Source organism: Scylla paramamosain, chromosome 36 (genome assembly GCF_035594125.1).
Source record: "Scylla paramamosain isolate STU-SP2022 chromosome 36, ASM3559412v1, whole genome shotgun sequence".
Lineage (NCBI taxonomy): Eukaryota > Metazoa > Arthropoda > Malacostraca > Decapoda > Portunidae > Scylla > Scylla paramamosain.
In genome coordinates, this window is record NC_087186.1 from 13,722,477 (window position 1) to 13,746,907 (window position 24,431).

Below are 24,431 nucleotides of genomic sequence, written 5' to 3' on the forward strand. Positions count from 1 at the left end.
AATGTTGCGCTCTACACCCATTAATAAAAGAAATCATGCACTATATCATCTTTATTCAGTAATGTATACTCTTATTCCGTGATTATGTATGCACATGAAGCCTCAGATGCATGCTTTTAGTCAATACCGGATTACGCAACTTGAAATGCTTTATCCCTCCTCCAGGGCCTTAGTTCTAGAACATACCTGAATGAATATTCTCTGTTGCCTTTTTTTAAACATTCTACATGACATTAAATACTGTAAATTCGTGGGAGAATACAAAAAAGGAAACTAATTTGAGGAATAAAATGGCTGAAATTAAAAAAAATGGATGATTTGAAAAGAGAAGCATACCTACTTTTTCCTATTTTCAGTAAGCTCTTATCCATCAGGTACCGTAAGCATATAGAAATCAATAAATGTAATTATCAGAACGGAATATGATGAAAAGATGGACTGAGGAGGAGAATTAATATATTAGAAACTGAAGGAACATAAACCCCTTTTCTAAGTAATATCAAATCCACCAGGTACTTTAAGCATATAAAAGCATATAAAGCGAATTATTTCAATGAAATATAATGGGAAATGCGACTGGAGAAGTAAATTAGCAGATAAGGTAATAGGGGGAGCATGCGCGTTGCCCCCTGTACCATGTGGGCCCTTTCAATCTTTCCAGAAGCAGACGACGAGCATCACCGGGACGCTTCTCACCCGCACCGCATCCCTGCCACATCCCCACTACACCACAGCACGGCGCAATGGTACATATGGTTGTCCTTTGTACCTTATTTAGCTGTGATAAGAGTAATGGAGTGCTTTGGTCGGTTAAAGAAAGGTGGTGATCGTAAAGTTAAGGTTACTCAGTCATGCCGGTTTTGTGGGTTTGACTTGCGTTATGTATGTCTGTATGTATGTTAGTGGATAGTTGATTGGTTATACAACTGATAATACTGGTGTTTTAGGGTTATACAGCTATTATGGTTGTTAGTTAAATATTCTTTGTATGGTTATAAAACTGAAATGCTTGTTTGTTTAGTAATTAAGACTTGTAATAGGTTTGTTATTAATTACCCGACTGTGGCATTTTACAGGTTTACAGATATGCTTGTAAATTTTGTTAGTATGGCTTGTTATGTAGGTTGATGCAGTTTATATGCTTGTCAGTTTGGTTTACTGTTTGTAACGATCTTATATAATTCACACTTAGTTTAGTTAGTTTGGCTTGCAGTGTAGGATTTTACAACTGGTACATTAGTTAATTTAGATATTACGGCTTGTAACAATCTCATACGATATTGTACTTATTCTTTGTTTCTTGCCAGTGGTGACAATGTTGACTTAGTAATTTAATGTCTTCCCTGATACCCAACGCTTCCCATTTCTCCTCCCCAGGCTGGTGTATTGAGAAGGTTCGTGCCCCTGTTTGACCGCGTGCTGGTGCAGAAGGCAGAGGTCGTCACCAAGACTGCCTCGGGCATCCTGATCCCGGAGAAGTCCCAGGCCAAGGTGCTGATGGGCAAGGTGGTGGCAGTGGGCGAGGGGCAGCGCACAGAGGTGAGTGCAGGGAAGGAGGGAGGGCGCATATCACAGCACAGTTTATAGTGTCACCTTTCTCCAAACTAGGGAAGCATATTAAGTTAGAAAAAAACACATCTATTGAGAGTGGCAGCAGGGCAGATCAGTATACAAGATGGATACAAAAATAGCAGATATTCATGTTTTTCAAAGTGAGATGAAGAGTGATAAATATACAAGATGGATACCAAAATACTTAGAATGCATCTTTTTTTTTTTTCAGAATGGCAGCTTCATCCCCCCAGTGGTGTCAGTTGGGGACGAGGTGCTGCTGCCGGAGTTCGGAGGCACGAAGGTGACGCTGGAGGAGAAGGACTACTTCCTCTTCAGGGACTCTGAGATCCTGGCCAAGATGAAGAACGAGTGATCGCTGTCGCCGGTGCTTATTTACTAACACATTAAGATGCCCAAGGTTTTCTACAAAGTGAATAATTCCAGCAAATCTATAGAGAGGTTTGCCTTCAGTTATAGGACTTGATTTTTTTATAACTAAACGATGTATCTTTTTGTAGCAGCACGAGAGCAAGCTAACCAGTGGTGGGACGGTGTATAGGCCAGGGTCTGAATGATTGTTATCACCCCATTTCATGAAGAGCCAACATTTCATTAGTATATCATCATCATGTGATGTGCACATAAAGAGTGTAAATAACCTAGAATATGTGTTGAAAATATATTGCTTGTTTTGAGTGGAGTCTCTCAGTATCCTTTTCTTTAAGGGCTGTGAGGAAATGAAGTAACTCAGGAAGTGTGTCCTCTATTTATTAGCTCTTTAAGATTTTGAAATACACTGGATAGCATAAAAAAGGCAGGTGAAAAAGTACACAAACGTTATTATGATGTAAATGTGCTAAAAATCATTCAGGGAATGAATTCAATGTAAATTTGTCACTCAAGAAATCAGGGATTATATATTTGTCCACACTATTGACTTTCTGCCTAAATAAGATGAGAAAGAGCCCTGAGCTAAATATTTGCAAATTTTTATTTTTAATTCTGGCAAGTAGACACTAGAAAAATAATTGCTTCCAGACATTCCCTGTAAAATTGGAAAGCATGTGTCAGCCTTGCTAGTGATCATCCTCTACAATGCTACGTAATAGAAGAAAGAGATGATTATTCTGCAAATAATCCAGTTTCTTATAGTATATGTGTTGGGTGTGCCCTCAGAGAGCCGGTAAGAGTGAGGTTCGCTTGCGTGAGAGTTTCTGGCGTAGGCTTCTCCTTCAGTGCCTTGCGAGAGTCTTGAACCTTCTTCTCTAGACTCACTGACAGACTCTTGCGGCCGAGGTCAACGTCAACAGTTCTTAGGTGGCGCTGGAGCCCATGCAGGGAGTCTCTGATAAGGTACAGGGTTTGATATGATCCTGAGCCTAGTGTGTTTCAGCTTTAAGTGCGAGAAAGGACTGACTGTGCTGAGAATATTAAGCTACGAAGAGATGCTGGAATGCTGAGAGGGAAGCAGGGTGATAAGTTAAAAGGAAGATGAAGTTTAGTTACCTCATTGTACAAAGGCGATACAGAGGCATAGATATTGGTAAAGTGATGGTCATGAATAAAGAGGCAAATATAGAGTGGTGGTCATGAATTTAAACTGATGTCTTGGAGATCAAATATACAAGTAAAATTATATGAAGAAGAGTCATTATGTACTTACATGATAAATAACTATTACAAATACAAAGTGAATACATCTGTGCATCAGGAACAGGTATGATTTGGAGAAACAAGTAAGGCAAGATACCTACAGTGAGGTTTGCTTGGCTGAGAGTTTCTAGTGCAAGCTTCTCCTTCAGTGCCTTGTGAGATAACTGATTACAAATACACAGCAAATACATCAATAAATAAAAACAAGCAAGGCAAGATACATACAGTGCCTGGGCCAGCTTTTCCCTGAGGAGGGTGCGGGTCTGGGTGAGGTGCTGCACCTCAGCCACCAGACTCTCCTGGGGCGCATCCCTCACCAGGTCGTGGCACACACGCTCCGTGCGACCCTCCAACCGTGTCTGGCACTTCTTGAGGGGCAGGGAGGAAGCCCGCAGCTGCTCCTCCAAGTTTGCTATCTGAACATAATGACATGAAGGAAGCTACAAGAAGCCACAAAGCCAACATATGGCAGTCCCTGTATGAAATATGCGTATGTGCTTCCACCTATCATCCTCATCCATGAATTTGGGTACTCTTCTTTTAAGGCTCCCTGATGACTCACAACATCCTGATTATTGAGTCTATCCAATTCATCTACCACTTTGCAGTCCTTGTATGAAATATACCTGCCTACTTCCACTATCATTCTCATCCATACATTTATGTAATTATCTTTTATAGCTCAATAATAACTGTTTTAACAATCTGACAAATGAGTCTATTCCATTCATTTACCACTCTGATTGAGAACCAGCTCCTTATCTCTTCTTAAATATAGCTTTATCTGGGGGAGTAGGTCTCTTTTGTTGGGTGTACAAAAGAATGCAAGATGTAAAAATTATTACAATTAATGTGATGCCTTTAATCTCATGTCATTATGATGGAAAATTCCCATGGATGCTCTGAATATTAAAGAGTCTCAGAGTGAAGTTTGTCAATTAGTCACACATTCATTTGACACACATTGATGCTGATACAATACCAGATTATGACAAAAAAAGATTACACACAGTCTCAGTCATGTCACAACAACAAGGCCACAAAACTACCTCCTTCTCCTGCTCACGTATCTCATCCAGGAGTTTGTCTTTCTGCCACTGCAACTCCTCCTTGGTGCGAGTCTCTTCATGCAGGCGGCAGCGCACGGCGTAGTCAGTGGCTGTCTGCTGAGTCTGGTCCTCTCGCCGTGCTGTCTACAGGCAAAGAAGAGGTACTGAACATATCCTGATCCTCTCAAATCATTTATCTTAATCTAGATGGATTACATTCATGAAATGCATACCAAAACTTGCCAGTCCAGCACTTGGAGCACAATGAAGCCACAGTATATGGGCCACTGTGGGGCTGAATAATAATAATAATAATAATAATAATAATAATAATAATAATAATAATAATAATAATAATAATAATAAAAAATAATAATAATAATAATAATAATAATAATAAATACTTTATTTTCATATATGTGAAATTTGCTTTGTGAGCTCTCAAGAAAACCGGAATAAAAGCAATAAATATGTACATATCTCATTTAAGGCTAAAATAATGAGTTTAGAATCACATTCACTATAACACACTAGAATCCCAGGTCAGTCTATCTCTTTCTATTAACACACCAGGAACTTTACTTCTAGAGATATACTGATGAACTTCTCACATTAAGACTTAGAAAGTGTTGTCTTTATTATGAAGGATGACAAACAAATTAGGTGTCATGATTTCAAAATTGAAGGTTATAATATTTCTCCCATTACCTGAATAATGACACACATTTTGTCCCTGAGTGTCTGAGAGTCCTTTATGGCGGCCTCTGTCATCGCCATGTTCTTGAGGGAGTGGTCCAGCCAGTCCACCGGTAATATGGTGCCTGCAAAAGCCTTCCTTATGAAAGTCACAGAACACAGCTTCAATTCAGTGCATGGATAGCCTCCTGCACAACACCTTTAAAGTGGTGCATGGATGGTCAAGAAGAAGTGTTCTCGTCACCTGCCACAGACTACAAAGCTGCTGGAAATGCTTAAATCTAGTAATTATTGGTTATTGATTAGCACATCAAGCCACCTTTAAAGTGATGCATGGATAGACAAGGGAAAGTGCTTTTGTCATTTGCCATTGATTACAAAGCTGGTGGAAATGTTTAGACTCAGTCATTACGTATTAGTTATTGTGTCGTAGCCAAGCCAAGGGTGTGTTGTCGCCAAAGCACCCAGGCCTTGGCCACCCATTGTCCCAGAGGTCACTGGTTATCGCCGTGACCCTTTGTGAGGCTTACAGCATCCCTGGTCACATGAACAGGACAGTGCCTGCCCTGATGACGAGGCACCCGAGCGCCGAGTAAAGGTGACTAAGGCCGTGAAGTTAATGGACCTAGCCTATTCGTAATTAATCTTGTGATCAAGTTACCTTACAGTCGCTGACTTCACAAAACACTTCAGTAATGCACGAACTAGAAGGACATAGAAAAACCATGTATGTTCACGTGTAAAGGTGGTTAACCATAGACTCCCTATGAGACATGTTTCTTACGCACCTACAGTGAAGTATAAGTATCCTGGTGATCGTGTGGAGTGAAGGAAGAGATGAGTGTACTAACTAGTTAGATTTTGAACCTTAAGGATAACTCCCTATGTAGTAGTAGATAGCAATGTACGTAGGTCGACATTTTCAAAACAAACACACACACACACACACACACACACACACACACACACACACACTGCATAAGCATATGTACAACGAAAGACACGGCAACACACACACACACACACACACACACACACACACACACACACACACACACACACACACACTGCATAAGCATATGTACAACGAAAGACACGGCAACACACACACACACACACACTGCATAAGCATATGTACAAAGAAAGACAAGGCAACACACACACACACACACACACTGCATAAGCATATGTACAACGAAAGACAAGGCAACACACACACACACACACACACTGCATAAGCATATGTACAACGAAAGACAAGGCAACACACACACACACACACACACACACTGCATAAGCATCTGTACAACGAAAGACAAGGCAACACACACACACACACACACACACACACACTGCATAAGCATCTGTACAACGTAAGACAAGGCAACACACACACACACACACACACACACACACACACACTGCATCACCATCTGTACAACGAAAGATAAGGCAACACACACACATACACACACACACACACACACTGCATAACAATCTGTACAACGAAAGACAAAGCAACACACACTGCATCACCATCTGTACAACGAAAAATAAGGCAGCACACACACACACACACACACACACACACACACACACACACACACACACACACACACACACCTTGAAATACCTTGAAAAAAAAACACTGAATATTTACTGGGAAGGACTGGAAGGGAGTTAGGGAAGGTACCACTCTGATAACGTCACGGCTGGGGGGGCTTGTGACGTCACGGGGGGGGTTGATGACGTCACAGCAACCATTATTTACGTACGTACGTATTTCATTTTGAAAATGACCCCTCTAAAAAACGCAGCTAGACAGGAATGCTTTATAAATTCAGACTTGCCACACATTTTAACTAATGCCACAAATAACAACACATTTCAAAACGCAGTAGCATTAAAGATATTTAAAAAGAAGTATCTGGAAACTGTTCGAACCTTCATCCCATTTAAAATCGTTCAAATGTCCACCCATTCTGGATTAAACATAACGGAAAACACTTTAAAAAATCTGAACTATTTTCTAAAACCATTTAAAGTCAGCTACAAGCACAAATAAAAAATCTACCGAAAAAAAAATCAATATTATTGGAAGTTGAACACGAATAAAAACAAGTGTACGGTGCACGCATTTCACTGAGCGGGACGGCAACACACTTAAAAAAACACCAACTATTTTTTAAAACCAATACGAACCTAGTACAGGCTGAAATAAAACATTTAGTTTTGGGACCGTAAAAAAATACGCCGAAAACGGCCCTCTTATTTACACAAAAACACCACCAAAATCACCACTTTTCACGCAACACACGCGCTCAGATAACTTAAAAAACAATGAAATATTTTTACAAGCCATAAAATCTTAGTTACAAGCCGAAATAAAATACTTAGGAAAAAAAATAATAATATTGGAACCGGAGGGGGCTGGGGAGCCTTATCCAAGATGGCGGTAAGGGGCCAGTGGAGGGGGTGACCAACCCTTCTCAATCATTTAAACCCTCGCCAAACTTAAACTAAGCAATGGCAAGTATATCTAACGAGCGGATATTAAACCTTGGTCATGCGGCTCCGCTGTGCGACAGTACTGGTTTAAAACACTCACAGATAAGATAGATAATGGCTGATAAATAGAGATGACCCAGATTGTTTACATTTTCATTAAGTTAAATTTTACGGTTTTTAGCAACGAGACGAGGCTGACACAGGGATATATTGTGCTGGAGGTTAGGTGAGATGCGTTAAAATGAGTTAAAACCGTGGATTGTTCAGTTATTCATTAAAAAGTTACGTTAAGTTACCTAAATTTATTCTAACACTTCTGACCTTACCTTTCCTGTGGTGGTGATGGTGGTTGTGATCTACCTTCCTGCCTCCTCGTCACTATGGCTGTCTACCACCTTCTCACAGCCAAACTTTTCTTTATTTTGCTTGTTTTCACCCACTGCTGCCTTCGGGTGTCCACTGCTAGAGCCCACACCTTCCTCATTACCAACTAAAGAAGGTTTAACTCATGGGGTAAGCCTTGGCAGCCACTGTGTAGACGTGGTTACACACACACAAAAAAAAAAAAAATAAAAAAAAAAAAAAATTCTGTCAAGCTGGGAGTTGAAACAGACGCTAACTAACACCACCCATAGACGCGACACACTGACTGATTCAGGCAGCCAGCAGCGTTGCCAGATTGTTTTGGCCATATTATCGTAGTACACAGGTTGAAATTATTGTACTTCTGGTAAAATTATCGTACATATGTAATTATTTCAAATATTATGCAAAACTGCCACTTTCCAAATACAGCAGAATTTAGGTTTATATATATATATATATATATATATATATATATATATATATATATATATATATATATATATATATATATATATATAGAGAGAGAGAGAGAGAGAGAGAGAGAGAGAGAGAGAGAGAGAGAGAGAGAGAGAGAGAGATTATTATTATTATAGTTTATTGACAGAATTTTGCGATTACAAGAAGCTTAAAGAGCTTAAAGAGAGAGAATATATATATATATATATATATATATATATATATATATATATATATATATATATATATATAGAGAGAGAGAGAGAGAGAGAGAGAGAGAGAGAGAGAGAGAGAGAGAGAGAGAGAGAGAGAGAGAGAGAGAGGTGTGTGTGTGTGTGTGTGTGTGTGTGTGTGTGTGTGTGTGTGTGTGTGTGTGTGTGTGTGTGTGTGTGTGTGTGTGTGTGTGTGTGTGTGTGTGTGTGTGTGTGTGTAATGAAAAAAACAACAATGCCCTTAACAAACAAAACACTTTCCTAAATATATATCATTAATAATTGGAAAAACTACAGGACACTTCGTTAAGTTGTTTACTTACTATGTAGGAGATTACTGGTCTTGTTCTTCTATATATACATCCGGCACGTCGTCAGCAGCCCCGGCATTCTCTTCATTGGAGGAATATAGCACTCTTGATGTCATGTCTTTTATCATTGACTTTAATTGATGGCTTGAAGGTCGTACAGTCACTGCTGGATGTGGAAGTAACACACTGCTTGGCTAGGATGATGTCTCTTACAGTTTCTGTTTCTAGCTTATTTCTGTCTTTTGTTTTCACACAGTTTGCACTAGAAAAGCAGCGCTCACAGTCAGCATTAGCATGAGGCAAAGAAAGACATCCTAGTGAAAAGTCTGAAACAAGCTTAAACTTGGGGTTTCCATCACTATCCTCCCGAGTTTTTATGGCAAACTAAAATTTATCAGGCTGGTTGTAATTGCTTTTGTCCACTTTTTTCGCCATGTTGGTAATGGATTCAGGCAGATCTTCTACGGCAAGCCTCCTCCACTCATCGTCCAGTTGGTGGAGGGTAGAATCATCCTGGGCAATGATTCGGGGAAGGTGTGTCGCGAGGGGCACCAAACTTTGCTCTTGCACTTTGCCCTGGATGCCTAGAAGACTGGCTGGCTCCAGCATATGCATTCTTGAAAGGAATTCATCTCCGAAATTAAATCTCTTCCTGATCTGTTCTGCTGCTACTATCAAAAATAATCTGCAGTGGAAGTGAAACTCGTACATTTCCTTTTTTTGTTTGCTTAATTCTGGATTGTCTGTTATTGTTTTTAAGACAGATGCACCCAAATACACCTGCTCTAGCATCAGGAACTCACGTTGATATCTTGGATCAATTTTTTAAAGCATGGTTTTCACAATGTATTCATGGTTCATGTACATCAGTAGCAATTCTTTATATAAATTACAAACTTGCCTGTGCAATTCAGTTATGACCACTCTTTCACTTTGAAATAAAAGGTTCAGCTGAGTAAACTTTGGTAATACTGAAGAAAGGAAGCAGTAGTAAAGCCTGGTAAATGGATTGTGCAGTTGTTCATAAGCATATATATATATATATATATATATATATATATATATATATATATATATATATATATATATATATATATATATATATATATATATATTCTCTCTCTCTCTCTCTCTCTCTCTCTCTCTCTCTCTCTCTCTCTCTCTCTCTCTCTCTCTATATATATATATATATATATATATATATATATATATATATATATATATATATATATATATATATATATATATATATATAACCTAAATTCTGCTGTATTTGGAAAGTGGCAGTTTTGCATAATATTTGGAATGATTACATATGTACGATAATTTTACCAGAAGTACAATAATTTCAACCTGTGTAGTACGATAATATGGCCAAAACAATCTGGCAACACTGCGGGCCACCCGCAGCCCACTGCACTGTGTTTACTCAGTGACTCAGTCCCGCGTGTGCACTGTTTATCACCTGACGCCTTCATCATGCCTAAAGTTGTAGAAAAGAGGAAGCGTGTTGTGCTTACACTTAAGCAGAAGGTAGACATTTGTCGACGATTAGAGAGAGGTGAAAGCAGACAGTAACTAATGGCGGAATATGGTGTGGGCTCATCAACTATTTTTGACATTAAATCCCAAATGAAAAAGTTGGGGGATTACATGAAAGCCACCAACACCCCAAAGGCAGCGGAAAATCGTCACACACTGTAGTATCATCGTGGTGAAATGATGGATAAAGTGTTATACGAGTGGTTCAGCTTGAAAAGATAAAAAGGAGTCACAATTACAGGCCCAATGCTACAACTGTGTGTTGGTGAGTGTGAGGTGGCAGCGCGGGTGGCGACGCGTGGCATGGCGATCAGCTGATCTTTGTTATGGTAAGATGTGTGAGTGTAAGGTGGTGATTGTGGACATAATTTCACTTCTATTCAAGTATCCGGCAATATTCAAGTACCTGGCATGTCGGCAGTCCCGTTGATGCCGGATAAGAGGGATTTTACTGTAGTGTTAACGTTTCTGAACTGCGTTTGTGGCTTACCCCACTGTGAGAACCCCGGCCTTAACTCTCGGTTACCTGGATTTAAACCTTGTGGTGTTTGGTATATAAAGAATTAGTGCAGTTCCTGCGTAACCTCTGCCTTCCCTTAAAGGTAAGGAGGAGGGTTATGACAATTGAATACAGATTAAACTATCCTTCAAGTGACGCATGGATAAGGAAAGGAAAGTCTTCTTGTAGTCTGCCACACACTGTACAAGGCTGGTGGAATTTTTTTAAAGTCTAATATAGTTATTATTGACTAATGGACTAACTCACCTGGGGGTACTCGAGTGGGATCAGGCTTAAAGGAGATCTGTGGGGAGTACTCTGTCAAGGCTTCCTGGTTCCTGTCCACCTGTAGTGCTGCCAGCTGGATCATCGAGGCACCACATTAGCACAATCATGAAGCAATGTAAAGCTGATAATATTTAATAACATCTTTAACTTGCCCTTCAAACGTGCAATAGAGATGCTGAAGTGGAGATGAAGATCAATTAGAAGTATTTTCATGGTAATACCACACAACAGAACCTCTGAACAAATTTGAGTATGAATTTTCTTAATCCAAATCGCATATGAATATATTTTTAATCCTGAACACAAATATTCCTCCTAACAAAAAAGTGCCAACATAAACTATATCTTTATGATGCATGAAAATATTATTAATGAACTTGCCTTATGCAGCACAAAATCAAACAAGGTAAATTATAACTGTATACTTCACTGCCCACCTGTTTCCTGCCCAGCTCACCTTATCCCTAATGTCATCCTGTAGCTGCTGCTTGCTCTCATGCAAGACCCTCAGATGGGAGACTGCCTCCAGCACCACCTTCTCCAGGTTGGCCCTCGACCTCTCCAGCACACGCACCTCCTTCTGCAGCTCTTCCTGAGGGATTACGAGAGTGTAGCTTGTGGGAATCAAGTGAACTAAAGAGCAACATAGATGGCTCTTGATCTCTCCAGCACACACACCTTCTATAGCTCTTCCTGAAGGACTACTGAAAATGTTACTTGTCTATGGAATCCAGTAAATTAAATCAGGTAAGTTGTAGTGAAGAATTGAATGTATGATGACTGAATGATTATAAATGTGATGGTAAGGGAAACGTTTCTCATCTTACTTTGTATTGAGTTTCTTGAATACAGGCTATCCTTCTCAAATTTCAAATGATACTGTCTTTTTCCACTGGAGACTGAGGGGACTAAGAGTGTGAACGATTGGTGTGTCAGTGTGTGGTGCTTTGTCAGGGCTGCCGTGTGTGGGACTGCTGGCCTAGTATATAGACAGATAAAATTTTAGACAATACTACAGAATTAATATCATGTTGCTTTACCTCCTGGCCTAGTACATAGAGAGACAGATGCATACATACAATTTCAAACCATAATACAAAAGTGACACTGCTTTACCCCATGGTTTAGTATATAGATACATGAATTAGATAGATACATACAGTTTCAAACCATAACACAAAAGTGACATATTTTTACCTCTGCCTTGTCCTTCACTAAGTCCACCTCCCTGCGACGCTCCCGGAGGGTGAGGCACTCTAGGGCGATGTTGAGAGGGTGGATGTGCGCCTCCAGCTCCATCTCAGTTGTGTGCTTGGCCTTTTCCAGACTAGCAATCTCATCATTCACCTGAAGTCATCAGTACTACAATCAAGGACAAGTCATGTGAGTTAGCTATTCCATGGGTAATAAGAGAATAAGAAAATTATAGTCGGTTATGGTATCATGATTCATCTACATTATCTGCAAGTAGCCATAAAAATGTAAGAAAATAAGGGAAGCTGCAAGAACCTATCCAAACATAAAGGAAGTTGCAAAAACCCATAACAACACAAGGGAAGCTGCAAGAATCTACAAGAACACAAGGGAAGCTGCAAGAACCCAAAAGAACACAAGGGAAGCTACAAGAACCCATAAGAACATAAGAAAACAAGAAAAGCTACAATTATTTACCCGTCAGAAAGACACTCAACTATTTCCATGCTTTTCTAATCAACAATCACCCTCACAAGTCTCTCAAATGACCTGACCTGTTGAAGGGAGCGCTGTAGGTCATCTGTGACTCTCTGCACCTCATAGATTCGGTCTTGCAGCCGTGTGGTAGAGTTTGTCTGGTCCCAGGAGGTCTTGTTGCTGGTCTGCCGTGAAGGTTATCATTGATTTACAACTATGAATTGAAAGGATAAATACACAAGAGATTAGTTTGTCTTTATTATATGTTGTGTGTTGCAACTTATGTAAGGAACACCAAGAGGAGATAAAACATGGAAGATAAAGTGAAGGAGGAAGGAAGGAACGAAGAAGGGAGAGTTGAGGAAGAAAGACACTAGGAAGATATGAGAGAGAAGGGAAGAAATGTAAAAGGAAGAAATAACAGAGGAAGAAAGAAAGATAGAAAGAAAAAATGAAAAAGAAAATTGGAGAGATAGAGAGAATAAATGATAGAGGAAGGAAGAAAAGTGGGAAGAAATGACAGATGAAGAAAGACAGGTAAAAACTAAGAAAAGATGGAGGAAGAATTAATACAAACCAATTATGTATATCAAGATGAATTAAGAAACATTCATAAAACTCATCACCTTCCCTTGAGTTAACCCATACATACCTCTTACAAATCAGGGATGTGAAAGACAAACCAAAACAGAAGCCAAACATATACTATAACAAGGTCTATTTTTCATTAATCCTTTCACTGCAATATGCAACACTTCACAGCACTAACACCACGGTATGAAACTCTTATAAGCCTCTATAAGAAAGAAAGAAGGATAAAAAAAAAAAGAACAGATTTTGCAGTTTCTCATCAATATAAACTTTGGAAGAGGCTCTAGAACTTGAAGAACTGTCTCAAAATGGATAAGGAATTAGGAAAGATGTGACAGAAACCAGTGAAATGGATACAAGCCAGTTACGGTATCTGAGGTGCATTTAATAACACTTTCACTCCCTTACCTGGTGCCTCAGATGGAGTGCCTGGTGCCGAAGGTCGTGGGAGGAGGTGCAGATGTCCTGAGTGGCCTGCCTCAGTGACTTGTTATCCCTGTGCCACTCCTCTGGCTGGTGGCGGGACACTGGCTTCTCCACCTTCATCATGAGAAGCTGCAAGAAGACCATAAAGGAAGCTGTAAGGTCATAAGAACACAAAGGAATCAAACTTCAAGAAGTCATAAGAGCATAAGAACATTAGGGAAAATACAAGAAGTCACACAAAAATAAGAACATAAGAGAAGCTGGAAGAACATAAGAACACAAGGCAAGCTGCAAGAAGCCATAAAAAAGCATAAAAAAAAAAATGAAGCTGAAACAATATAAAAAAAAAAAAAGAGAAACTGGAAGAACATAAGAACATGAGGGAAGCTGCAAGGAGTCATAAGAACATAGCAACATAAGAACATACGGGAAGCTGGAAGAACCCACAACACCTTAAGAACACACGAGAAGCTGCAAGCCACAAGACCACAAGAAAATATGGAAAGCTATCGGTTTTTTTTTTATTTTTTTTTATCTTTAACACCATACACATTATTGCTGAACATGGATTTATCATTTACCCTGCATTTAACAAGAAATCAGGTTATATTAGTGAAGACAGGGGAACAACTTACAGCAGAGAGGTTAAGGCATGGAAGAACGTGGTGTCTATAGCAACGCCTTAGCAACGCAATCATCGTCATCATCAGTGTTGCCTTTCTGCTGCTGTTGTCGTGAAACGGACCATACTTTGTTATTTCAATATTATTTCTCTCTTTTCTAACTTCCGCATCCTTATTGCATGACATCACTTCCTTCCTCATATCTAATGTCAGTTATTTATCATCAGTCATCTCATATATCAACATGTATCCTTCGGCACTGTCTCGTGGCTCTCGATTCCCGCCTTCTATCTGGCTGCCCAGTGCCCAGTGCCGTCCTGTCTGTGAGGTGAAGCAAGTGGTCATTTGTGCATATCAGTAAGTTGACAATACGTAATGTTAACAAAAATGCTGAGTTTGTGCGTGAGTTAAGTTGTATTTGAAGTTACTGTGGCTTTTGGGTCGGAAGATAAGCAGTGAGGAGAGAAAAAAAAATATTTCATTCCAAAATCAGCAGTCCGTCTGAGGCTTGCTCTCACCATGACGGTTTTCAAGGGCCATCGAGGTAATTAGATAACTAACATTGGGACCTGGTCGGAAAGCAGGGTTTTAGGGTGGTAGGAGGCCAAATTTAGGAAATAATAAAAGTCTAAGGGGGGAACACTGCTTTTGGGAAAATCCTTAAACAAACGGGAAATATCCACCCCTCACCCCCTATTGGTAAGATAATATCGCTTTACTAAACAGATCACCAGTTTTCAGCCATGGGGAAGCCTAAGGTGAAGCCAGTCACATCCCTTATAGGTCCTCTGCACAACTTCACAGGGGAAGAGGTGGCCACCCTGAGAAGCCACCTCCTAGCCTGGTATGATGCCAACCACAGGGTGTTGCCGTGGCGCACCATTGCCGCCACTGAGCCCAACCCTCACAGGAGAGCCTATGCTGGTGAGAGAGAAAGAGAGAGAGAGAGAGAGAGAGAGAGAGAGATTCCTTTATTCTGAAACAGTTTTCTCACCATGCTATTTTTCAGAGGCCACTGAAATATTTACCATGGTTGTCAAGAGTGTTTCTCCTGTTAATAATATAGAAATGTTGTTGACCTTAAAAAAAACACCTTGAAAACTAATGTCACTTCAACAAGAGCCTTTTGAAAGTAGTCGAGGTGCAAACAGAAGTGTTTCAGAATTAATCTGATCCTTTGTAAGATGTGTCACTTTGATTATGGAATAGAAGAGAAAGTAAGGAAATTTGTTGTTGTGAAATATATGGTTCATACCTTCAGTGTTTTTACTCATCATTTATCTAGATGTCTTTCTAATATGTCTTGATATGTATATTATTTAGTCATTATGGTGAACTATAACTTAGCAAGTCATCATAACAGTTTAGCAACATAAAATAGAGGAAGCTTCAAGAAGCCATCAGACTTACATGTGGCAGTCCCTGTATGCAACATGCCTATATACTTATGCCTATGATAACCACCCATAAATTTATCTTACCTTTCAAAACATATTGGCTCGGCACTAATACTTCTGGACACCTGCAGTCTGGATCTCAGAGATAATGCTGCAGCAGACCCAGGTGAGCACGGTGGTGAGCTACTTTGAGAAGTGGATGTCCAGGTGGCCCACAGTGGAGGACTTGGCACAGGCAACCCTGGAGGAGGTGAACCAGGCATGGTCTGGCCTGGGCTACTACTCCAGGGTGCGCAGGCTGCATGAGGGCGCTGTCAAGGTGGGCTATGTTGTTTACTGTTCATAATTCAGGAGTTAGTGTATTCGTAACTGAAATTTTGTAAATCTGGAATTCATAAGTTGTAATCTGCTTGTAGTTATAGACAAGAAACTGTTGTTACTTAAAAATTATGTAAATCTAACATTGTAATTGCAGTCTGCCTAATCTAACATTGTAATCACAATCTCCCTGTATGAGTCTAATTCAATTGTTATCATTATTATTATCATCATTTTTTTATTTATTTCTGATTTATGAATGCTGTTACTGTAAACTGAATCTTATGTCCTGCAGTGCTTAACAAGACTTTGCACGAAGACTCTCAGAAAGGCTCTAAAACATTGCCTGTAGTAAATTATCTTCCAGGTGGTTGAGAAACTGAAGGGAAAGTTTCCAAGTGACAGGGATGGTCTGGTGGAGGAACTGCCAGGGGTTGGCCAGTACTCAGGCAGTGCCATCGCATCCATCGCTCTGGGCCAGGCTGTCGGGGTAGTGGATGGCAACGTGAACAGGGTCTTGGCTCGTGTCAGGGGGATTGGCATGGATATCTCAGCTCCTGTAAATTAGCTCCTCTGTTTTTCTTGATTATCTCACTGCTAAACCTTTCATTCCAGTTGCCATACAAATTGTTGCTATACACTTGCATTCATCTCAATGCCTTTGCACAACCATTCTTAGCAAGGCCATCACTGCCATATCAATCCACTGTCCTATGGCAGAATATCACCACAAATGAGTTTTGTACTTACCAAATGTGATTCCTCAGACAACTGTGGCACACATGTGGGCTTTGGCAGATGAGATTGTTGATGCAGAGAGACCAGGGGACTTCAACCAGGCGATGATGGAACTTGGGGCCACCGTCTGCACACCAAAGGCAAGTAGCAGGAAGAACAGCTCAGTACAAACATCAATAATGTATACAGAAGCTGAATGTCATTGTAGCTTGTTGCTATGAGAAGCTTCAGAATATTTGCCTTATTCAAGTACATAGCATACATCGGTGCACAATGTGTGGCAAGCTGTGTTGTACCTGGGATGTAGTGTGGTGGTCCACAAGACTGCCCCTTACCAATGGGGGCTGTTGGGGTGAGTATGAATGATGTGTGTGTGTGTGTGTGTGTGTGTGTGTGTGTGTGTGTGTGTGTGGTGCTTGGTCTAGGACATCATGTGCAACTGCTGGCCTGGTATACAGATTGATAGAATAAAAGTACATATACTCAAAGTGATCAGGATGAGGGAACAGGGAGTTGGTTCAGACATACTTTACTTGTATTCTTAATTGTTAGTTCTCTTATGCAGTACAGTGTGTGCAGCTTTTATTATTCTATTACTATTTTTTTATATGTATTTTATTCTTACTCTTTTTTTTTAATTATTATTGTTTTAATTATTTCAGGCTCCAAAATGCAGCTCATGCCCCCTGCGCTCTCTATGTGTGGCTCAGCAAAGATCAGGGTGTGTGCAGCAGAGGAGCTCCATCAAGAATCACTTCCAGCAGCATAAGGAAAGTGCAGAGGAGGAGACGTCCGCTATACCAGATATAGAATGTGGTGAGTGAGTGCCGCTATGCATATCAGTACATGTTTGTCAGATAAAGAAAAGATTAGAAATGAGAGTTTTGAGGTAGCTTTCAGTTTAGTGTTGGTAGTGAGGTATTGTTAAAGTTTTGTAGTGTGATGTACCTATGAATAACATTTTTATGACCATTATTGTGTGTTTTTCAGTGGCTGGGTGTGACTTTTGTCTCCAGAAAGAAGACTGGGATGAAAGGTGAGAATCAAGACAATTTTTTTAACTTTGAATATGTAAAAGCCACATGAGAGAAATTTTGGCAAGATCATGTAAATACTTATTAACCTCAGTAAGACTAGAATGGTTTCCAGATAGTATTTGTTATGTTGTGAACTTACAGCACCAGAAGTAATGCATGAAATCTTTATAAGCATCTACAAGAAAGAAGAGGAAAAAGAGTAGATTTTGCCATTTCTTCTTAATTTAATGATTTCAGGTAGCTATAGAACACGTAACGATGGTTCAGACTGATCAGTAATTAAGGAAAGATGTACCAAAAAGCAGTCAAAAGGTTAAAGAACTAAAATTTTTCACACAACTTATAATTTTTCAGTGGCCAGGTAATAGGGATTCCTCATCACCAAATTCAGTGTCCTGTCCTTCGTCATAAATTCCAAAGATTGTATAATTTCCTGTTCTTTAATTCATTCTCCCTTGTTTCCCCTCCTTGGTTCTATCTAAGGCTGATCTATATGTGTTACTTTCCCTCCAGTCTTGGTGTGCAGAATTACCCAGTTAAGGGACGAAAGACAAAGCAGAGGGAGGAGACGACAGCAGTGGTGATTTTGAAGTGTGAGGACGGCAGGATGTTACTGGTGCAGCGTCCCAAGGGAGGTGAGGGACGCTCTCTCTCTCTCTCTCTCTCTCTCTCTCTCTCTCTCTCTCTCTCTCTCTCTCTTTCTCTTTCTCTTTCTCTTTCTCTCTCATTTGTTTTCCTGTCATATTATCTTTGTTTCCAGGCAAATTTTTGATGGTTGTAGGATGACATTACACTGGGGTTTTCACAATTCCCAAGTTATATAAATTCCTGTCTATCTAGTATCTGTCTATCTGTATACCAAGCTAGCAATCCCACAGAGGGTGGCCTGCACACTTATACACACATATTCACATTCTTGGGCTTAATGGAGGTCTCTGGTAGCTAAGAATTTTTTATTTGCAGATGACATTCCTTTCATATTTTCTGGCAAATTTTTAATGTTTATATGATGGCAATACACTGGGTTTTTATAATCCTCAGGTGATATGAATGTAATGTCTATACAGTTCCCTCAATGAATGTCTCTTAGCTGAGAAGTTTTCATTTGCAGGTCATATTGTGCACAAGTTTCTGATGGTTACTGAACACTAAAGCTTTGGTCTTAACTCTTAGGCTTGTTGGCCAGCTTGTGGGAGTTTCCACACATTGCACTCACTGAGGAAAGCGAGGAGCACTGGGAGAAGACTGTAGGTGGGCAGGTAACGGAGCTTTTTGGCGTCCTTGAATCTGACGCTGCATCCAGAACATTTATTGCTGATGTCACTCATATTTTCTCTCACATCCGACAGACATACAGGTAAGGATGTAGTTAGAAAATGTCTGTCATGTCTGCTAGAACAGTGATGATAAGCTGTAGTGTATCTCATTTAGGAAGGTGGTAATATGATGTGTTATTTTTATTATTGTCATGGTGTACAAAATCTTACTTAAAAAAATGCTGTTGATACTGTACACAAACTTATTATCTGTTGTGTATGCTAGAACAGTGATGATAAGCAATAGCGTATTTCACTTAGGAAGTTAGTAATTATGTGATGTGTTATTTTGTCATTTTCAGAGTGTATAAAATCCGTGTGGCCAGCGAGAGAGGTGTCTGCTGGCCGGAGAGATACCAGGGAGGGCAGTGGATGACTAGGGAACAATTTCTTTCATCTGCCACCTCAACAGCCATGAAGAAGGTAATGAGTGAGAATTTGTCACTGAAATTTATGAAGTTTAGCTCCATCAAGGTTTTACTGAAGGATATTTTAGGTAATGCATGTTCACATAATACTTTATATGTTAAAAATCATTAACAAGCTGAGGAATTGAGGTGAAATGGTTAACTGTATACATTTCTATTGGACATACAGGTCCTGAAGGCTGTGGAAGCTCAGGAGGGTAAAAGCAAGGACAAGAAAAGCAAGAAGTCTTCTGCAGACCAGCCCAGCAAGAAACAGAAGACAATTTCCCAATTCTTCTCAACTGTTGCCAAGAAGTAGAGGAAATTCCATCCAGTAAATCTTTTCTTTCCCCAACAGCTGGCCACCTACAGACAGAGGTGGCACCTAAAGAGAGCTAGAATGCATCGTCCCTGTACTTTGGCGTTTAGAAAGGTAAATGTAAGGGTTTGTTGGTGAAAGGGTGAGGCAATTCTCCTGCCTTCTCATGTGGCTCACAGAATTACAGACTGTGTTGGCACCCAGAGATTGGTAGAATGCATTTTATGACCCTATACTTTGTTAGAAAGGTAAATATAGGGATGCATTGATGAAGGGGAGAGACTGTTCTCACCCCCTCACTCTTGTGTCACCTAAAGATTGGCAGAATGCATCATCCCTATACTGTGACTATTGAAAAAGTAGATATAGGAGTGTGTGTCAGTGAAGGGGTGAGGCCTCCCTCCTACCCTCTCTTTTGTGACCTCCCATCACTCTGTTCCTGCCTGTGGTATGGGCAGCCAAGGGATGTGCTGTAATACATGTCTTCGTATTCTCAGTGTGTTGTGAGAGGCAACTTGGCAGGGATGAGGTGGAGGGCTGTGGACCCTTCCCTTGGCATGGTCCCTTTTATGAAAAGTACAATTTTTTATACATACCTCATTTATACTAATTCATGCTCAAATTGAGGGGAGTTTTTATACAAGCTAAATATTTTACGAACGGTATTACTGTAATTTAACTGAATATATTTTATGAGAAACTTACCACATTTGTATTGCATTTCCTGACTAGCCCTAGCAGCCATGTGTTATCTCTCGTTAACCACACTTGCAAGACTACCCCTCTCACTTCAATACTTGACGGGAAATCCCATCAGGTACAGACTTGCAGGGTAGGTGAGTACTTCTTATTCCTGAGTGCCCTCCTTCCTCACCTGGCTGTCGTCTCTCCACCTGTAGGAAGAATAACACCATGCAGAATATAGAAACCTTATACACATTTTGATTAGTTATATTCACCTATCACTTTTACATGGGAGACAAAGAGAGAGAATGCATGTGTGTGTGGATATACAGATATGTGGATATGTCTCTGCATTAATCTGTTAGTCAGACATACAAACACACACACTTAAAAAAACAATTGTGTCTGTGTATGTACCTCATGACATCATTCCTTTGTAATCATAGGTGAAATGTTCCATAAGCTATTACTTGCATGAAAATCTAGGTGATACACAGACATACTAATGATGATGTAAAAACCTGAGTCAACTCTGAGCTGTTAGGAAGGTGTGGTTCTCTCTTGCAGCTCGTGGCATCACTCACACCAGACACAGCCACACACACGCAGGCAGGCAGGTGGCCGAGGTAAATATATCATTATTGTAGTAGAAACAGAATGTCATAGCACCAGGTTGATTGTATGTGTTGTCTAGAAGTATTGTAATGTACTGACAATGTATGTGTTGTTATCTGGGAAACTGAGACCACAGAATTGTGTTTGCAGTTTGTTGTGGTCTATCCTTGGCACTGCAATGAGGGCATGACCAGTACTACACATTGCTCACAGAGATGACCTGTTCACTGCAGCTACAGGAAGAACAGCAGCAACATTGGGCAAGAGGAAACCTTCATGTAAGTAAGAAAGATCCACTGTTGTCCTCACCTTGCTCCTGATTTTGCACCATGTTGTGATGAAAATCCCAATGTTATTTCAATATCATGCCACTACTACTACTACTACTACTACTATTACTACTACTACCACCTCCACCACTATCACCACCACTAGGCAACATTTAATACAGACATATCCTACCCAGTACTTCAATTAACATAAATTCAGGAGCTTTAAGTAACTAATTTCAACACACCACACCGCGGCTCCTTCCCTCCCTTCCTTCACTTCTCTCCCTTCCCTCCCTTCCCTCCCCCTTAGATTACCAGTAGTTTCTTCCTCCCCACATTCCTTAATTTAAGTTTTTACCTCCGCGTTTTCATTTTTATACCTAACCTCACTCAATTGTAAGTGTTTAAGCTCATTTGCTCCACTTGCAGGCAAGCTAGGGATGTTTAGAATTACGAGTAGAGAGAGAGAGAGAGAGAGAGAGAGAGAGAGAGAGAGAGAGAGAGAGAGAGAGAGAGAGAGAGAGAGAGAGAGAGAGAGAGTTGTAAATTGTATGCAGTTTTTTTTTATTCTCACACACACACAGACACACACACACACACACACACACACACACACACACACACACACACACACACACACACACACACACACACACACACACACACACACACACACACACACACACACACACACACACACACGAGAGATAGAAAATATGTGATGAATATGAGGAGAAAGGAAGAAGAGAAAAGAAAGGAAAACCCAGAATGGCTGGAAAAGAAAGTAAAAGCAAGAGGGAAAGACGGGAAGGGAAGAAAAAAAAAGGAAGGTGAAAAGAACAGAGAGAGAGAGAGAGAGAGAGAGAGAGAGAGAGAGAGAGAGAGAGAGAGAGAGAGAGAGAGAGATGGTTGACAGTTAAGTATTCGCCTTGTATTCATCTCTTCCTTCTCTCCTTAAAAAGTCACCATAATCGTGTCATATTACCCATAAAAGTCACCCCAGAGCTGTCACACACACACACACACACACACACACACACACACACACACACACACACACACACACACACACACACACACACACTTTTTATCATGCAAAACATTGGATATGTTTTCGTTCCCAGCGCTTTTATTTCGATGTAATTTGTGTGTTCATTTACCCGAAAATAGTGACCTTGCCTGCTTTGCTATCTATCTATCTATGTGTGTACCTATCAGTCTATCTATCTGTTCACACACACACACATAAAAAAAAAAAGATGCATACATGTCATATTTCAGTTCCGGTAAACTCGATGCGAAGGAAATTCTATAAAATAAATAAATTAATTAATAAATAAATAAATAAAAAAAAAGCGTGTGTCGAATTGATTGGCAGGTAAATTGGTAGATGGATGGATGTATGATTGGCAGTGTGTATGGTCATTTACTTCATCGGTCCATCCATCCATCCATACATGTTTCGCTACCATACATACACACATGCATACAAATGTAGTACATACTGATGCCATATACAGTACTGGCAGGTGTGTATAGCCGGGTGTCTCTCCCTCACCTGTGATGCCACTCTGTGTGTGTGTGTGTGTGTGTTAGACGAAGTGTACGTTTTCTTTATTGTGTCTCGAAAGGTTGAAAAGTTCCAGATAAGTTCCATGAAAAATTCGAGAACCCGTCCTTTACTGTAGCTTCCCGGGCCGCACGTTACTGTGCCTCACTCTTGATCGACACGCTTCCCTCTCCGCCGCAGCGCCAGTGTTTTGGGTCGCGCGTCGCTCCAGCCCCAGCCGGCCATGGTTCCCCAAGAGACGAGTGTAGGAGGCCTGTTATGTGCCTCGGGGAGTTTGCTAATGTAGCTTTGAAGTTTCGTGTCTTTGGTTAGGATATTTTTTTTTCACTTTTTGCCTCCCTTAATTGTTAGCCTTAAGTAATTCTTAAAAATATAATATATATAAATATTTTTTTTTCATATATATATTTTTCTTTGAAGAATCTCTTGCGTCTTGAGTATTTCTTTCTTTCTTTTGGTGTGTGTGTGTGTGTGTGTCTGTGTGTGTGTGTGTGTGTGTGTGTGTGTGTGTGTTTTGTGGGCGCGCGCACGCACGCTGAGTCTTCCGAGTAGTGAGCGTAATGCCGAGAGAATTTTTAGTTTAGGTAATTAACGTCAGGTTTGTGTACCAAGTGTCTGTCGTAGTGAAGGATTCTTGTGCTTGCACGCACGACTCACGCCTGTGTGTGTGTGTGTGTGTGTGTGTGTAAACCTCAAGATGGCGGACGGGTACACAGTCATTAATTGTGGCCGTCTAAAAACTGGTTCTAAGGAGAGATTTCCAACGCTTGGCGGCAGCGGCAGCAGCGGCGGCAGCGGCAGCGCGCCGCCGGAGGATGGAGATGGAGAGATTGGGTGTCGAGGCGAATTACTTGCGGGATCTCAACGATAACTTAATTACAAGCAACTATTAAAGTGGCGGGCGTCTTCTTTTCCGAGTTGGTAATGCTTTTTGCGCCTCCTCACGCCCACGAGAAGAGTTCACAAGCCACGGGGGCGTTGCCCAGTGCGGGCCGCGGGTAGTTGGCTCAGAGAGCGTGCGCCTCGCTGAAGGGAGATGAGGTGCAGTTAGTATAAAGGTGTGTTAGGCAGCTCCGGCTCTCTGCTCCTTGTCTCTTTATATCCTCCTCTTTTCATTCAGTCACTAGTCAAGTATTGCTTTAAATACAACAGATGGCGTACAGTTATAAAGGTGTGCTAGGCAGCTCCGGCCCTCCGCTCCTTGTCTCCTTACAGCCCAGTGAAATGGCTCTATTATACTCTGTCCTCGGTTAAACATACTGCCTCTGTTCGTCTGTGTTGAGCAACTCCTTGTCGTATTTATTGCCCCTCGT

At 40.6% G+C, this 24,431-nt stretch overlaps 3 protein-coding genes across 4 annotated transcripts; 2 read left to right on the top strand and 1 right to left on the bottom strand.

The window, feature by feature from the left end:
* Positions 1-570: 570 nt before the first annotated feature.
* Positions 571-2,249, top strand: LOC135091036 (10 kDa heat shock protein, mitochondrial-like). The gene is made up of 3 exons (XM_063988354.1): positions 571-746; positions 1,378-1,539; positions 1,784-2,249. The coding sequence occupies exons 1-3, from the start codon at positions 744-746 to the stop codon at positions 1,925-1,927; spliced, it is 309 nt and encodes a 102-aa protein (XP_063844424.1). The 5' UTR covers positions 571-743; the 3' UTR covers positions 1,928-2,249.
* Positions 2,250-2,307: 58 nt separating this feature from the next.
* LOC135091035 (tektin-2-like) lies at positions 2,308-14,616 on the bottom strand. Its single transcript, XM_063988353.1, has 10 exons — positions 14,458-14,616; positions 13,805-13,951; positions 12,883-12,990; positions 12,332-12,481; positions 11,592-11,726; positions 11,114-11,207; positions 4,965-5,077; positions 4,257-4,400; positions 3,433-3,623; positions 2,308-2,899 (listed from the first exon to the last, which is right to left on the bottom strand). The coding sequence occupies exons 1-10, from the start codon at positions 14,527-14,529 to the stop codon at positions 2,701-2,703; spliced, it is 1,353 nt and encodes a 450-aa protein (XP_063844423.1). The 5' UTR covers positions 14,530-14,616; the 3' UTR covers positions 2,308-2,700.
* Positions 14,617-14,655: 39 nt separating this feature from the next.
* On the top strand, positions 14,656-21,556 carry LOC135091034 (adenine DNA glycosylase-like). Of its 2 annotated transcripts, XR_010262254.1 has the most exons (12): positions 15,180-15,369; positions 15,974-16,161; positions 16,528-16,719; positions 16,928-17,038; positions 17,561-17,714; positions 17,889-17,934; positions 18,449-18,570; positions 19,109-19,292; positions 19,554-19,674; positions 19,849-20,091; positions 21,229-21,287; positions 21,427-21,556. XR_010262254.1 is itself a non-coding variant. In XM_063988352.1 (11 exons), the coding sequence occupies exons 2-11, from the start codon at positions 15,189-15,191 to the stop codon at positions 19,975-19,977; spliced, it is 1,428 nt and encodes a 475-aa protein (XP_063844422.1). In that variant the 5' UTR covers positions 14,656-14,802; positions 15,180-15,188; the 3' UTR covers positions 19,978-20,682. The 2 variants fall into 2 exon arrangements, 1 of the variants encoding a protein (XP_063844422.1); XM_063988352.1 differs by lacking the exons at positions 21,229-21,287; positions 21,427-21,556 and adding an exon at positions 14,656-14,802 and having other exon boundaries at positions 19,849-20,682.
* Positions 21,557-24,431: the final 2,875 nt, after the last annotated feature.

Coding starts and splice junctions, on each gene's coding strand:
- LOC135091035 (XM_063988353.1), bottom strand. CDS start 14,529: ATGATGACGATGATTGCGTTGCTAAGGCGTTGCTATAGACACCACGTT. Junction 11,727..12,331: donor TAGTGAAGGACAAGGCAGAG/GTAAAAATATGT, acceptor GTAATCCCTCAG/GAAGAGCTGCAGAAGGAGGT. Junction 5,078..11,113: donor TCCCACTCGAGTACCCCCAG/GTGAGTTAGTCC, acceptor AGGCTTTTGCAG/GCACCATATTACCGGTGGAC.
- LOC135091036 (XM_063988354.1), top strand. Junction 1,540..1,783: donor GCGAGGGGCAGCGCACAGAG/GTGAGTGCAGGG, acceptor TTTTTTTTTCAG/AATGGCAGCTTCATCCCCCC.
- LOC135091034 (XM_063988352.1), top strand. CDS start 15,189: ATGGGGAAGCCTAAGGTGAAGCCAGTCACATCCCTTATAGGTCCTCTG. Junction 17,715..17,888: donor TATACCAGATATAGAATGTG/GTGAGTGAGTGC, acceptor TGTGTTTTTCAG/TGGCTGGGTGTGACTTTTGT. Junction 18,571..19,108: donor GGTGCAGCGTCCCAAGGGAG/GTGAGGGACGCT, acceptor CTTAACTCTTAG/GCTTGTTGGCCAGCTTGTGG.